The sequence below is a fragment of the Arachis duranensis genome, chromosome 7 (assembly GCF_000817695.3).
Source record: "Arachis duranensis cultivar V14167 chromosome 7, aradu.V14167.gnm2.J7QH, whole genome shotgun sequence".
Classification (NCBI taxonomy): domain Eukaryota; kingdom Viridiplantae; phylum Streptophyta; class Magnoliopsida; order Fabales; family Fabaceae; genus Arachis; species Arachis duranensis.
This window is the reverse complement of record NC_029778.3, coordinates 8,774,320-8,790,489: the sequence shown is the minus strand read 5'-3', so window position 1 is coordinate 8,790,489 and position 16,170 is coordinate 8,774,320. Positions and strand designations below refer to the sequence as shown.

Sequence of the window (16,170 nt, the reverse complement as noted above, 5' to 3'; positions counted from 1 at the left end):
TTTTTCTATTTAGACGAAATTAAATCCATAACAACAAAATCAAATTTACATTGTCACAAGGCAAGCAATGGGAAAGAAATGTTTGTTTTGTTTCTTTCTTTCTTCCTTCCTTCCCATTCCCTTGATCACACTAATTGTCCAACCAATTGTTCAACCTAGTAAGTAATAACACTGCCAAATCAAAATGCTACACAAAGAAAAAAGGACACAAAGTGATAAAAGAAGGGAGCAGGGTGTGGAACTAATAAAATCAGAACGGCTAAAAGTACAGCATCATTGGTAATCCTTCCCAGAAGCCTTGCATTGCAGTGCCATAACATATCATATTATCAAATCTGAGTTAACTCCACCAACCAAAAAGTTCAATTGAAGCGCCTAGCATTATCATCAATGTGCATAAAGACAAATTAGTTGTTCCACACAAGAGAAAACCCCCCAATGTAATGTCATTTGTCTTCTCATTTGTTTACATAGGATGGAGCTTTGGCAAATAAGTTTCAATGTCAATAATGCATTCACAACCAGACTCGTTTTCTTTCTCTTTTTAATTCTATATACGTAAAAGTGAAAAAATTATTCCATAAAAATTCTATAATCAGTACCATGTTCATCTCAATGATGATTTTCAGCAACAAAAAATTAGCTTAGTGATAGTTTCAACAACAAATTATTCAGGGTTCAGTGATAATCAGTGACGAATTGACAGTCGGTGATTATTTTCAGCAACAAAAGGGTGACTAGTTCAGTGATATTTTCAGTACCAAAATCAAAGGCAGCAACAAAACAGAAAAGGAAAGAACTGGGGAATTTGTAGGAACTCACCAAATTGGGACCAGCTTCTGGTTGTGCGAAGGAAGCTGGCGGCAAGGAGGAATCCCCGGGACCTGTTGCTTCTGCCTCCGGCAACGACGAGCGCAACGAAGGTGCGGGACTGACTGCGAGACGGTGACGAGACATGGTACGACGAAGATGACCAGTCCCAGGACCTGCTGCTTCTGCCTCCGGCGACAACGAGGGTAGGGAAGGCGCGCGAGCGCGACTGAGTGCGAGACCAGAGACCGTGATAGAGACCGGAGCCAAGAGAGCGACGACGATTTGAGTGCGACACCAGACAGTTAGAGACTGGAGCCGAGAGAGGGAGCGAGCTTGGTGCGAGAGCAATGAGCCACAGTGAGAGATGAGAGGACTCGAGCTTGAGAGAGAGAGAGAGAGAGAGAGAGAGAGAGAGAGAGAGACGGTGAGGGAGGAGAAGGTCGCTTAAGAAATTTAATAAAAAAAAATTAATTAAGCATGATCCGGTCCGATTTATTTAAACCAACCAGATCGAACCGGATTTAAATAATAAATACTAAACCGATTATTTAAATACACCAATCACAATGTGACACATTAGCAACTTTAAAAAAAGATGTTTTGAACATCTTTATGGGAGTATCTCCCAACTTTTAATTAGTTGATATTAGTCAATTTTAATATTTAGATTTATAATTTAAAAGGTAAATAACATAAACAAACTAAATGACTTTTAATATTATATTAATGTCCTAAAACAAAATATAGCTTACATGCATGTCCTAAGTGTTTTTATATGAATTGAATTAATTAGATTCGATTTATATTATTGAACAACACATATATAGTAAATTGAATTAGTTTAATTTGATTTACTACTTGTATAGAGTATTGATATTTATTACTTTTAAGTTAATTATTATTCATTTTAAATCATAAATATTAATAAAAAATATCCTCTATTTGAATTTAAATAAAATATAAAAAAATCAAAACGAATAAGAATAGAAATCTAACTTTTATATTTTAGTTCGAATTCTACAAAAATCTACATTTTATAAATTTATAAATTTAAAATAGAATAATAAACAATTTCTAAAATTTTATTAAAAATCATTCTTTGACTCATTATCATCTAAAGAATTATTATCGAGACTTTTAATGTTAAAAAATTAATATAAAACATAGCCCTCTAATATGACATAAGGATTAAAACTTAAATTTTTTCAAAGTAAAAAAATAAATAATTATACTTTATATAAAATAAATTACATATTATAAATATAGTTGGTCATTTTATATGAGATATAACTATCTGTTACTTAAAAAAATTTAAATTTTAATTCTTATTTTATTTTAAAAGACTATATTTTATATTAATTTTTTCAATATCAAAAGTACTAATAATGATTCTTTATATTAAAATAAATTTGAACAGGAATGTAATTAAAAAATTTAATTAACAGATAGATTATCATATTTAAATGACAGATTTAGATAGATAATTATTTTTCATTCTTCCCATGTACGCTCACTTAGCTTAAACATCAGTAAGTTTAGGTTTGTAAATGGATTCATGTCTCATATATCTGAATTCCTATGCAACTCCTTTAAAATCCTCAAAATGTATGGGAGCTATTATCCTTTTAATCCCAAGTTAATTTTAAAAATAATTTCTGTACGAATATTAATTACTTTAACTAGCTAGCTAACAATAGTAAACAAGACGATCTTCAAAGGTCATGATTTGTTTGGTGCAAAAATTTCAACATACAATTTAGAAGTTTTAAATAAAAATTCATCCATCCAGATAATTTTCTGTTCATCATTTTTCTCTCTCGTTTTTTTTTTCCCACTCTGTTGAATATTGCAACTATTATTCTTGTCGTAAGGCACACCACACCATTTGTAAAGGTTGTACGCTTTTAGTGGAACCTTTTCCTAAAGTACAAGTAGGGTTATTATGTTATGCTTAGCCCCACAAGAAAAACAACTAGTAAAAGAAACTAAACCATGGACGAAAGGCCCATAGAATTTGATGAGCATCTAGAAATTATTTTACGAAAAAATGTGACACACCTCACAACAAATAATCAACAATAATATACGTATATACATACGCGTACATGTGATCCACGAAAAATACATATTTAAAATATAAATATATATTAAAAATAAATTAAATTATATATTTATTTATACATAAATACATTAATTCTAGTAGTTATTAATTTTAGTATACCAATATCGGTTTTGATATGTAATATTTGGCTTGAGTGTAAGAGTTATTATTAAGAGCTTTGCTAATAAAATATTAGAAATATAATTATTTTATTAATTTAAATTTTTAGAAAAAATAATTTTAGGATATGATATTAAAATTTTATATCTAAAAAATTTAGAATTCGATCTTTGATAGAATCCAAAATTAGAAAAAATAGCCTAAGACAAGTAAAAGAAAAAAAAGAATTTTATATAAAAATCAAATAAATTCAAAAGAGATTATTGAAAACGAGTACTAAAGATATAATTATTTATGCTATCTCTTTCTATTAATTTAAACGTTGAGAAAAATAATTTTATGATAAAAATAAAAAAATTTACTCTCTTCAATCAATTTATGTTACTTTTGTCAAAATGATTTTGTTATAAACACTTATCATTTTAAGTGTATATTAAAATCAGCCAATAATATAAAATGTATGTTAAAATATAAATATATATTGAAATTAAATTAAATAATATATATATTTATATACAAATATATTGATAACTAATTTTTATTAAAAATAAATATAATAATATATATAATTATATACAAATATATATTAGTATCTGATTTTAATAATTGATTTTAATTTATAAATAATATTTTTATTGTAATAATTTTAATTTGTACCAATACTACATGATAATTTTTGAGTCTAAAATGACGATTATGAACTTTTGTAACATACGGTCGCAACGATATTTCATTATTTCAATAATCTATATATCTACTATACACGATAATTTTTGCCTTGCATGTTTCATGCCCCCCAAAAGAAAGCATGCTGAAGAAGCCAGAGATGCTCAGCAGTTGTCTCTTAAATATTTTATCTTCATATTGAATGGTGATAAATGACTAAATTACTGTTCAACCAATAAAAGTACATTAGAAAAATAATCTCATTCTTTTACTTTTTCCTTTTTTTTTAAATAATCTGCATCCTCTTTTTTCTTTTTTCTTTGTTGCCATTTTTCCTACAAACTTTTTTGTATATTTTTATTTTTTTTTAAATTAATTTTTTATTTTATCTTTTTTTTTCTTGCTTCTCATCTTCTTGTTCTTCTTCTTGAAAAGAAGAAATAAAAAAAATTAAGGTTAGAAGAGAACAAAAAGAAAACAAAATTAAAAAATAACGCACAAGAAGAGGAGAAACATAAAATATTGGAAATTTTTTGTATTTTTTTTTTAATTTTATTTTTTTTAAAAATCTATTTGTTTATTATAAAAAAATTGCATTTGATCTTAAAATGTTTGTATTTATATGTTTTTTTAAGTTCTTAATTAAAAAAACACTTATTCACCTGTTTTTTCTTTTATATTCATCTTCCGTTGATAAAAGAATAATAAATAAATTATTATTTGTACCAATAAAAGATATAAGTATTAATAAATATATCTATCAAATAAAGAAATTAATATTATACTAATAAATGATAAATTTTTTGTGACAAAAGTATTTAAATTTTAATTTTTTATTAATTTTTTTTATAAAATTTTTAAATTACCCCACCCTTTATCTCCAACTTCAACTCTCTCTTTAACTCTTATCGTTGACTACTGAAACTCGCTTCTTTGGCAACGTTGACGATGCAAACGCCCTTCTTCATCTTAGGTGCACTTCTCTCCGCCCTCGGACACTATCCACCACCTCCACGCCTCCGCTCTTTTTAGAAGTGTATATAAGATCAGGTGAAGTCGAGTTTGCCTTGGTCTAGATTTTACCCTAAATAATGATCGAATCAATTTTTGAGATTCTTACTTGATTTTAGATTCGATAAAATCACACTACTTTTCAGTCACACTAAAATGAATCTAAACCAGGTGAAGTTTAAGTTTGGATAAACTTTATATTAAAAAATTATTATGTATTTATTTATAAAAAAAAAACTTATTTGTTACCAAGAAATTTATTGAAAAGTATGCTTAACTTCTTTATATTTTATTTTTGGTTTTGTTACAAAAATAACATTTTTTTAGTAAAAGATTAAGACAAGAAAATAAATTTAAAAATAAAAAATAAAAAAATTAGTTAGTTATATTAAAAAATTAGTATTTCATTTTTTTTCTTATTATTATTACAATGATTTTTTTTATCTTGCTAAATTATTAAATTTTCAAAGTCCAGACTATAACAAAATGTTTGAACCTGTTTTAACTAAAAAATTCTATGACAAAAACAGACAAATATCAGAAAACAATTTTATGATGAAAAAGTTTTTGTATCGAGAAAATAAATAAAATTATATAATAAATTTTTAAAAAGTTACTAAAAATAAATAACATATTATTTTAGATAACTATTTATTAAAAAAATATTTATTTGTTTATAATTATTTTTTATTCACATAGCATGTACTAAAACAAAGGCTATATATATATATTTGAATGGAACAGGAGTTGTTTTTTTCTTCTTAATTAATGTTTCAAATTCAACGATACAAAAAATTTGAATGAATATTATCAATTAAATGTTATCACTTGGCAATTGAATATATAAATTTGCTGCCCCATAAAGGCTATAGGATTATCTGATCTCCTTTCTTTCTTTTTGGCATTGATACCAATTTCTGGCCAATTACAAGGATGGCTTTGAAGTTGATGGTGACTTTCCTTTTACCTGTTTTCCTTTATTTATTGGCAAATTTTTTGATGCGTATAAGTTTGGTGTCGAATTTGTCCAAATTATTTTTTATGGTAAATTTTAAATATTTAAAAATTATTTATTTTTATATTTTTTAAATTAAATACTAATATTTATTCTTTTTTAATAAATTAAGTAACTTTCTATAGGTATGGTAGCAAACACCTATTTATTGATTATAGTTAAATAATCTTGTAAACAACTTTTTCATTTTTCCTCTTGTATGTATATATATACATAGTGCTAGTGCATTACTAATGGTGATTTATTTATTATAATTAAATAATTTTGTGAACTGTTTCAATTAGAACTTCTTCTATTTTCTCTCTTTTGGGCATATAGATAGTGTTACTGCTATTCTATTAAATGACTACTTGAATTGGTTCAAAAGTTAAATTTTTAAAGTAGCAATTACTATTTTTTACCAAAAAAAGCGTTAAAAGCCATTATATTTATTGTCGAATTTTTAAATGTTGAATTGATTTTTTAAGTATCTTTACTAGTAATTTTATATAATTTTTTTATTTTAAATATCTTATAACATGCAATGTTTTATATTATATTATTGATTCAATAACTCATCCTTTTTATCACTATTTTCTTGTTATGACTCCAAATATTACCCCTAATGCATGTAAATTATATATATTAATAACTAACTTTAGTTACTGATTTTAATATATTAATAATAAACCTTATTAAGAAAAGATTTTAATTGTAGAAATTATTTTGTTAATTATTATGAGAACTGATACAAAATATGACTTAAACAATTTAAAAGACATTAAGATTGTTAATTATTATAGAAGATTTTAGTAGTATAGACTACTTTACTAATTATTGTGAAAACTTTTACAAGAATTAATATTAAAGTTGAAAAGAGACATATACTTGATTCTATAATAGAATAATATATACAATAATTTGTTTATATAATAAAGTTATAAATAATTTATGTACCATCATTTGAATATAAAATGATTTTGATATTAATTTTTATAAAATATAAATACATAGATTAATAATGAGCTGCATTACTCACCCAGTTACCGCATTTCTATAAGTTTAGTGGCTTTTCTCCTTTCTAAATTATTTTCAAATGGAAGATATTTTAAAAATATCTTCAAATACTAGAATTTAATTTGCTTTAGTTCAATCCTAAATTCCTAACTCGAGAAAAAAAAATGAAAGAAATATATTTTATGTGCAAAGACCAAAGTATGATATTTCTGAATTCTATCAAAAGAACATGTACCTTTGAAATTAGGTTTAATTTAACCAAGTGGAATCTAGCTGTAAAAATGATTAGGATAGTTATGCTATACATCTAAATTATTTATGTAATTAAATCTAACTAAGTCATACATTTACACACGCGGACTCAAAGTTATTGTCGTCTTCTTCCTTACACTTCTATTGCTATTACTTTTTTTTTCTCTTTTTTTTATATCTTTTTCTTTTATTATTGTCATTATCACCACCATTATACTATCATGCTACCTCCATCTCCTCCTCTCTTTTTTTTTTATTTAAATTTTTTCTATCTCCTCCTTCCTTCTCCTACTCCATCATTATTATTATTATAGTTATTGTTATTGACATCATTGTTAACTTCTTCTTATACGTATAACCGATCAAATTCAGAATGTACCGAAATGAAATCCAAAATACACCGAAATTACTTAATAATGACGACACACAAATTCAGTTCGAAAACAAGATTGAATCATGAACAAAAACTAATCCAAATCTTTTAAGTGATTTTGCAGCACTATGTGTTTCTTTTTCTTCTTTTTTGTTTAATTTTTTTCTTGTTTTTATTCTTGTTAATAGGATAAAATAAGAAGAATGATGAGAAGGTAAACACAAGAAAGGGAAGATGAACAAGAAAAAAAAAAGAAGAATGGAATAAAGAATTTTGAAGTGTTTTTTATTCTTGTTTCTTTCTCTTCTTTTTTGTTTGTTTTTTTTCTTTTCTTCTTTATGATTTTATTCTTCTTAAGAGAGTAAAACAAGAAGATGCTCTGTGCGAATGAGATTTGCTTCTTTATGGGCAAAACACTAAAATAAGTCAAAGGAAGAAAATTTTTACGCAAATACGCCAAATCAAAATCTGGTTCATGAATCAACCAATGCATGTTTATATGTAGTTCGAATTAACTAGATTCGAACTTGATCTACACATAATTCGAATCATGTTACTTCGAATTATACACAAAACTCACACACACACTAATTCGAATCAACCTGATTCGAATTACACACATACAATAATTCGAATCAGGTCGATTCGAATTACACCCTAATTATTAAAAAATAATTTATTAAAAAATTTATTAAAAAAATAATAATTTAAAATTAAAAAAAATATATTTTATTTCATGCATTAAAAAAAGCTAACAAAATATTTAATTACAAAACTTCTTTAAAATATTAATGAGCTATCAATTTAAATTCCATACGATACTCTTTTGTCCATTTTTAATAGCTCATGGATATTTTTTAATAAATTTTTTAAATTATATGGTGAGATATTACATGATTCGAATTACGCATGGAAATTCAATCACTCTGATTCGAATTATATGGTGAGCAATTCGAATTCTATACAATACTCTTCTGCCCATTCTTGATAGCTCATGAATATTTTTTAATAAATTTATTTGAGTTATGCCACAAAAAAATATTTTATTCTATGCAAAATAATTTAAAAAATGACTTAAAAAATATTAGGAGTATTATAAAAATTTGTAATATTCTAATGACTTAGGTAAATATATGCATGTATACAAATTTTAAATAAAATACTCTACATAGTCAATAATAATTTAAAAATCAAAGAAAATATTTTATTCAATCCAAAATAATTAAAAAATATATTTTATTCTATACAAAATAATTTAAAAAAATGGCTTAAAAAATATTATGAGTATTATAAAAGTTTGTAATATTCTAGTGATTTAGGTAAATACATGATAAAAATATATTTTCTTTAATTTCTAAATTATTATCGAGTATGTAGAGTATTTCTTTAATGTCCTAAGTCATTACAAATTTTTATAGTACTCCAAACATTTTTTAAGCCATTTTTTAAATTATTTTGCATAGAATAAAATATTTTTTTGTAGTATAATTAAAATAAATTTATTAAAAAATATTCATGAGCTATCAAGAATGGGCAGAAGAGTATTGTATAGAATTCGAATTGCTCACCATATGATTCGAATCAGAGTGATTGAACTTTCCATGCGTAATTCGAATCATGTAATATCTCACCATATAATTTAAAAAAATTTATTAAAAAATATTCATGAGCTATTAAAAATGGACAAAAGAGTATCGTATGGAATTTAAATTGATAGCTCATTAATATTTTAAAGAAGTCTTGTAATTAAATATTTTGTTAGCTTTTTTTTAATGCATGAAATAAAATATATATTTTTAATTTTAAATTATTATTTTTTTAATAAATTATTATTTTTTTAATAATTAGGGTGTAATTCGAATCAACCTGATTCGAATTATTGTATGTGTGTAATTCGAATCAAATTGATTCGAATTAGTGTGTGTGAGTTTTGTGTATAATTCGAAGCAACATGATTCGAATTATGTGTAGATCGAGTTCGAATCTAGTTGATTCGAACTACATATAAACATGCATTGGTTGATTCATGAACCAGATTTTAATTTAGCGGATTTGCGTAAAAAATTTCTTTCTTCTTACTTAAAATTGGAAAAACAAGCTTTTAGATCTTTCCTCTTTCTTCTTTCTTGACTCTGAGTAGGTTAAAGAGAGATGGGTTTGAGTGACACCAACGAATTGGGCTTAGATCTTTATTTGGTTGAGGTTTGATTTCTTTTTTTCTTATGGTTTAGCTGTCCTAGCCTTTATGAATCAACTTGAATCAATATGGCCTAAATTGATATTGGCCCAAGTGTGTGTACAGGGTTTTAATAATATTTGGTCATCACTTTAATCAAATTTTAGTATTTTAAACTCAACAGAGGAGAAGGAAAAAAAGAAAAAAAGAAAAAAATTTTCAATGAAAAAAAAGATGAAGAGAAGAAGAAAGTGATGTTAACGACAACGATAACTAACGAAAAAAGGAGAAGAAGAAGACGCAACATAAAAGATAGAACGTACGTGTATAAGTGTAAATAACTTGATTGAACTTATTTAGTTAAATAATTAAATAACTTAGATATAAAATTTTATTGAAAATTTAATTAACATGCATAAAATACTACATAATAATCTCATTGTCGTCAATGTATAAAAAAGGAAAAATAAATATTATTTTTCTGTCCATGTTTATTGATCTTCATATTACATAGCACTGCATCTTAAAAGGCTAAATAAAAAGTGGCCATAAACAAGCCTTTGTCCCGTCACATGTCACATGGCTCGGCTACATGGATGAAACGACGCCACAGTAACCTGTAACAAATAATGTGAATGTAACCTGTAACAAATAATGTTTACATTCACAGCCAGTTCATGAAAGATTTTAGTGTGACACATGCATATATATAATATTGAGCAAAAGAAAGAGACAATATTAACCTTTTATCTGTTGTTTGTTGAAGCCTTTTCATTCTTCATAATCATATGGAATGACTTGGACTTGTCCTCCGCTGGCCGGGACGAAAAGCCCTTGCGATGGCCTGCTTTGTTTTCGACGGATTCCACTCGGAATCCAGCATGATCACCCGAGAAGCTGCCGTCAAACTAATGCCTTCGGCACAAGCTGTAATCGAAGCAAGGAGTATCTTTGAAACTCCACCAGGTTCCTCAAACTTATCCATCACTCTGCCGCGCTCGAAGAGCTCTAGCTCCCCGGTTAACACCAGAATTTCCCGCCCTTTTTGCCATTTGAAGAACAACTCAAAATATTCTATAAATAACTTCACTGGTGCAATGTTGTGGCAGAAGATGAGGATCTTCTCCTTCTGGACCACGCGATAGATAAGACTCATAACAAATTTTACCTTAGACCCCATCTTCAAATCAAACTTGCATTTCTCTAGCTCCCTTAGTTCCTCCATTGTGAAAAACTTGTTAGCACATACAGCAGTTTTGATTAACCAAGGATGTATGGACCCAAGAGTTATCAAAAGCTCTAACTCCAGAGGATATCCATTGCACTTTTGCATTTTCTTGTGCAGTCTCTTCAACATCTCATGCTGCATATCGGTTGTGTTCATCAACAAAGTATAAATTTGCAAACCGGGTAGGTCGTCCGAGCTACTACCTTCATAAACATCTATAAAACCATTTGTTAAATTTCTCAACATGTTAAGACCTTGCATCCTCTCCTCGCCATTGTTCGAGTCGATTTTCCTAGAGATCACTTCTATGAAGAATTTCCTTGCCCGGTACTCCACTGCCCTCACTTTTCCTTTCTTCTTCTTGTATTTCGGGTCTAATACTTTCAGCACCTCATGTGCAAACTTTGGTCTTGCCAACAAGAGAGTGTTGAAGTATTCACAGAAATTGTTCTGAAACAATGTGCCAGACAGCAGTATTCTTAATTCTGTTTGTACCTTCATCAAAACTTTCCTCAACCTGGACTTGGTGCTTCTCGGATTGTGCCCTTCATCCAATACTAGGAGTCCGGGACTTTCCCTCAGAACTTTAGCCATATACTTTCTATGTGCATACTTTGAATCCTCTCGCATCAATGTCAAAAATGAAGTATATCCCATGATTAGAACACTTGGGTGTGAATGCCACTTCTGTATTTTCTCTAGGCAATCTAAAACATGCTTGACATCCTCCGTCGGCTTTGGCATTCCGGGAAAAACCATTGATTGTTTCTGGTTGAATACCCTGTAGGTTCTTCGACCATGAATTAGATACACCGGTATTGGAATCTCCCACTTGATAAATTCTTTATACCAGGTATAAAGTGTTGTTTTTGGTGCAAGGACTAGAGGTTTCTTTCCAGGGAATAACTTCAAGTAGCTAACTAGAAAAGCAATAATCAGGAAAGTTTTTCCGGCTCCCGGAGTATGAGATATCACACAGCCACCTCTTTTTCTGGAGTTCTTGTCCATAAGTGCTGGTTCTGTAGACCCGGCAATGTTTCTCCAAAGAAACTCAAAAGCTTTCTTTTGGTGGAGGTGCAACTTCTTTCGAAGATCCGGAATTAATGCCCACACATTATCATGTTCCACTGATACAGGTTCATCTTCATTCTCAACATTTGAGACAAGATTGAAATCTTCAAATTCAGCAGACTTCGATTCTGCATCTTCTTTGCCGTCGTTCTGCCTCTCCTCTTGGTGCCACACTGAATGTTGAAGCTGCCATTAAGAACATACTCATCAGGTTTCAAATCAAACCACAAGATTATAAGTTAAAATTAGGAACAAAATTTAGAGAGAGCTAGATTTTCTAATAACACTTGTCCCTCTCTTTATGATGCAACTTGTCTCTATCAAGATCCAAGGTAATGAAAAAAACTAATGATGAGATTGCTTGATAAGTTTAAACTGTGACTTACAAAGGCTGGTGTGATAGCTTTAATGTCCATCTCCACAAAGCCACATTTCTTGCAGCAAATTCCAATTTCATCATCCAATCTAAAGTAATGTTCACAAGCTTCCTTTGATTTTTCCTGAGTGTCGAAAAGATTGGCTGCATTCGCTTCCTGATTATATAGTCCAACAATGTAAGTCTTAGGAAAAACAAAACTAAAACAAAAGGTTTAAGGCCTAGTAATTAAGTTTTACTATTTCCCTCCTTTTAAAGAAATAAACTGATATATTCTTAAAAAATTAAAAGCAAAGTCATGATCAATGGTTAAACCTCTGTGTCTTCAATGTAACTTGATGCCAGAGACACTTCCATTTCTCTCCACAAATTATCCAACTCAGAGGTTTCTTCTGCATAATCGGTATCGGATATTTGTATTTCCTTCGTTTTCCCGACACTGCGCGAATCCTGGAACTGCTTCCACTGGTCGCTAATAGGCATTTCTTCTTTCGTTGGTTTCGTGTTAATATTCTTTAAGTAGGAATTTATCAACTCCTTGTAGGCTGTGGCATTCAATGTTCTGTCTTTATAAGTTCTCTCTTCATCAGGATGTCTATTTCTCGAAAATGCCGGACGGTACCTTCTATCTTGAGCTCCCTTACTGGAATGTATGCCTTCCCATTTTGGTGCAAGATTCATATCATCAAGATCACTTAAAGCCTTCCTCTGAAACTTGGAGGTGCTGTAACTATAAGTATAATGCAATCTTGAAGAAAAACCATCACTTTTCTCCACCTCCTCTAACTGCGCAAGCACATTATCTGGATTGAAATTCAACAGATTGACACTATTCCTTCTCTGCTTAGTGGTATTAACCAGATGACTATATTTCGAAGGAGTTTCGTCTGGTTCTTGTTTGCCAATTCTACAATTCATGTCATTGAGCTTATGATGTTTAAGAGTAGGATGAGGAATAATAGCAAGTTCATTGAGCTGTATGTCTCGATCAGCATCGCCTGTCTTCGCCTCCTTGGCTTTAGCCCTCCTATTGTACACTATAATCTCCTGGCAACCGTTCACCTTGTCCTCCTTAGGACTACTATCAAGATCCTGATCTTGACTGATTTGTTTCAATCCAAACAGGGAAGATAATGGCATTGACAGTTCATGATCTTCATCAACTTGTTCCCATGTGCCTAATTTGTATGGCCTTGTTCTAATAGTACCAATATTGAGCTCAGGAGCACTATTGCAACCAAGGTAACGGTCAGGTTGTACATGTCGGCGCTTGGAACGCCGCAAGCCTTGAACATTATATGATGATGGTGACACTTCATCTTCATGGGATTCTTGATGTTCATAGTCAACCCTCTCAGTTCTGGATACAATAACTTGAGAAACAATAGGTATTAGCATGTCTTTCTCCAGTTTGAAGTTTACAACATTTATATGAGACTCGGTATGGAACGGAGGGATAACAATGTCATTTGACAGAACTTCATAAACAAGCTTGTTTTCCACAGATCTTATAAAGAAAGAAACCTTCTTTAAAACAGATGTCGCGATCAACCACGAAATATCAGGTAAAAATTTCCCCAACAGCAATCTAGTTTGTGGTATTCTAGAGCAGTCCTCTGTTGAAGTCCACCGATAGTGCTGATCTTCATCACAGTGTGTATGTTCAAGCCTTTGGAGGATGAAGACATGATCTAATCCAACCACATTAATATCCTTGTTAAGCGTTTTCATCTCTGCACCAAGCGAACCTTGATTAACATAGTAGTTGACATAAAATTGGCATGTGCACTCAGAATCATGGGGCTTTCTCTGTATAGAACTAATTCTAGCATCTCTCCAAACCTACAATAAAGGAAAAGACATTGTTGATCAGACTTTAATTAGCCGAATAACGAGTGCAAAAAGAACCAAGAAATGCCATGATGATTACCTAGTAAATGAATACAAATTTATGCAAGTTTTCACATAAACAAAGCAAGCAATTTCCCATGTCATAATAAAGCTTCAAATCATAGTACCTTCCCAACATATTCATTAAACAAAGTACTATTGTGTTGAGCTCTTGCTTTAAAAAAAAGGCAAATGTGAAAATCAGAGAAGAAATATAAGTAATCACAACTGCAAACCACATTCCTGTATGCATTGCATCGAGTTCAGTCTATTACATAAAAAAAATTCATTACTTTCTAACAGGTAGATTGCATTGGATATGTGATGTTATCTCAGGATACAATCAAGAAAATTATGGCTTGAAGATTTTGTTGAAATGCCATCAAGTTCAATAACTTCAAATACAATGTACTTTGAAATTCAGCTAAAAATGACACTTACAGGCTCACGAGCACCAAATTCATCCGAATCACCAGTTCCTTGAGGAGATGATAGCACACATACATCAATTCCCCGTCGTAAAATGCAGGAGCAATCTGCAGTAGTAGCTATTCTCGACCTTATCCGAACGTCTGCAGAGGGGCCTTTTTCCATAGAAATATGGCGTTTATCAATGAAATGTATGGACATAACTCCATACTCAATTTTTATGAACTCCACCGCTTTCCATGAACCATACACACATGCTTCAAAGGCTGATTAGAAATAAAGTTTGCATAAGTTAATACATTAGTAGAATCCTTGCTAAAGAATGTAAATGTATGATCATAGATAATGCCATTCAAGTTTTTACCTTGATTGTCACACTGAATTACTAGCATTCCATTGTTATATATATAATCAATTGGTTTTTACCCCACTCATTGTTAGTCATCAAGCATAGTGATCAACTGGTAAAAAGAGAACATAAAACTTACGGTAAGCATTGAATGGATGCTTGGATTGATGCAAATACTTCCTTTTTCCTACCATATTGAGAATCTGCAGCAGTTAATTAGATTAGGCACACAAACTTCCACATTATAAGATCATGGCTTCAAAGGCACACACAAAAAGTGCTTCATGAATTTCTGTTCTATTCTCACACAAAATGAAATGAAAATTAAGATCAAATGCCTTAATTCTAAAGTTTATTGTAAGTCAGAAGTACCACCTAAATCTGAGTAAATCTTAGTCCAATTAAGCTCAAAAGCTGTAATCCTGAAAATCTCTCTTGGGAGGAGCGATGTACTGTTTACCACTCTAGATTCTGGGACTCAAGAATTTCCTTCCTTACCTTTGATTAATCAGAAACAAAAAAAAAAAATGCAAGTCATAGACATTGATTCACACATCTTAAAGAGTATATCTTCATCTTAGAGAAACAAACATATGCTGAAAATGGGGAAGAGAAAAAAAAAGTGAAAAATCAACCTTTTTCATACATACCCATTTTTATGTAATATCCAGAATGACAATCTGCCAATTTTTCTAACAAAAACAGAAGTATTCTTTTTTTAACATGATTGCTGATTTTCAGAAAAACAAACTCCCATAAATACAATCCAAAAGAAAAACGATCGAATAAACATTGATCAGCACAAATTAATGTTGACACATAAATGCAAATTAAAGCAGAGCGAATCCAACACAAACATATGAACCATGACACCATTCAGATTCTTTTGCGATTAAAAAGGAACAAAAGAAGCAGAATCAACAAAAGAAACAGTGAGTTAAGTGAAACTAAAACCTCATCAGTCATCACTAATTAGTACTTACCTACCTACCACAAGATTATGGTAGCAGATAGCAGGGGTTGAGGTGGGAGAATCTAAAGTAGCATCATCAGAGTTGAGAGAGAGAAAGAGAGAGAGAGAGTGAAGTAAGAACAAGGGAACAGTGTGAAAAGAAGGGGTAATAATGTTGTTGGAAGTGAAGTAGTTGAGAGAGGTGAGTGAGTGACTGAGTGAGTGGAGAGAGAGAAGCGGAGAAATCTATAAGGGTCTTGAATTTCGTGCAGTCGTTGCATGACAACATTCATCAAGTTGAAAGAAAGCGAGAAAATTTGTGCTGCTTTTAAGGATATTGAAGCAGCAACAC

At 29.9% G+C, this 16,170-nt stretch overlaps 2 protein-coding genes and 1 long non-coding RNA gene across 4 annotated transcripts; all 3 read right to left on the bottom strand.

The window, feature by feature from the left end:
• Window positions 1-161: 161 nt before the first annotated feature.
• Window positions 162-1,390, bottom strand: LOC110273510 (uncharacterized). The gene is made up of 3 exons (XM_021126642.2): window positions 1,372-1,390; window positions 823-1,256; window positions 162-375 (listed from the first exon to the last, which is right to left on the bottom strand). Exons 1-3 carry the CDS (start codon window positions 1,388-1,390, stop codon window positions 322-324), a joined length of 507 nt encoding a protein of 168 aa, XP_020982301.1. The 3' UTR covers window positions 162-321.
• Window positions 1,391-9,900: 8,510 nt separating this feature from the next.
• On the bottom strand, window positions 9,901-10,333 carry LOC127740656 (uncharacterized). 2 transcript variants are annotated; one of them, XR_008001382.1, is made up of 2 exons: window positions 10,267-10,333; window positions 9,901-10,165 (listed from the first exon to the last, which is right to left on the bottom strand). It is a non-coding gene; the product is annotated as an uncharacterized LOC127740656 (long non-coding RNA). The 2 variants fall into 2 exon arrangements; XR_008001381.1 differs by having other exon boundaries at window positions 9,901-10,140.
• A 1-nt stretch (window position 10,334) lies between these two features.
• On the bottom strand, window positions 10,335-16,170 carry LOC107496915 (SNF2 domain-containing protein CLASSY 2; the record flags this gene model as incomplete). Its single annotated transcript, XM_021127354.2, has 7 exons — window positions 15,850-16,170; window positions 15,242-15,364; window positions 15,006-15,069; window positions 14,530-14,783; window positions 12,514-14,040; window positions 12,209-12,355; window positions 10,335-12,008 (listed from the first exon to the last, which is right to left on the bottom strand). Coding segments are annotated over exons 3-7 (3,657 nt in total), but the record flags the coding sequence as incomplete, so codon positions are not given.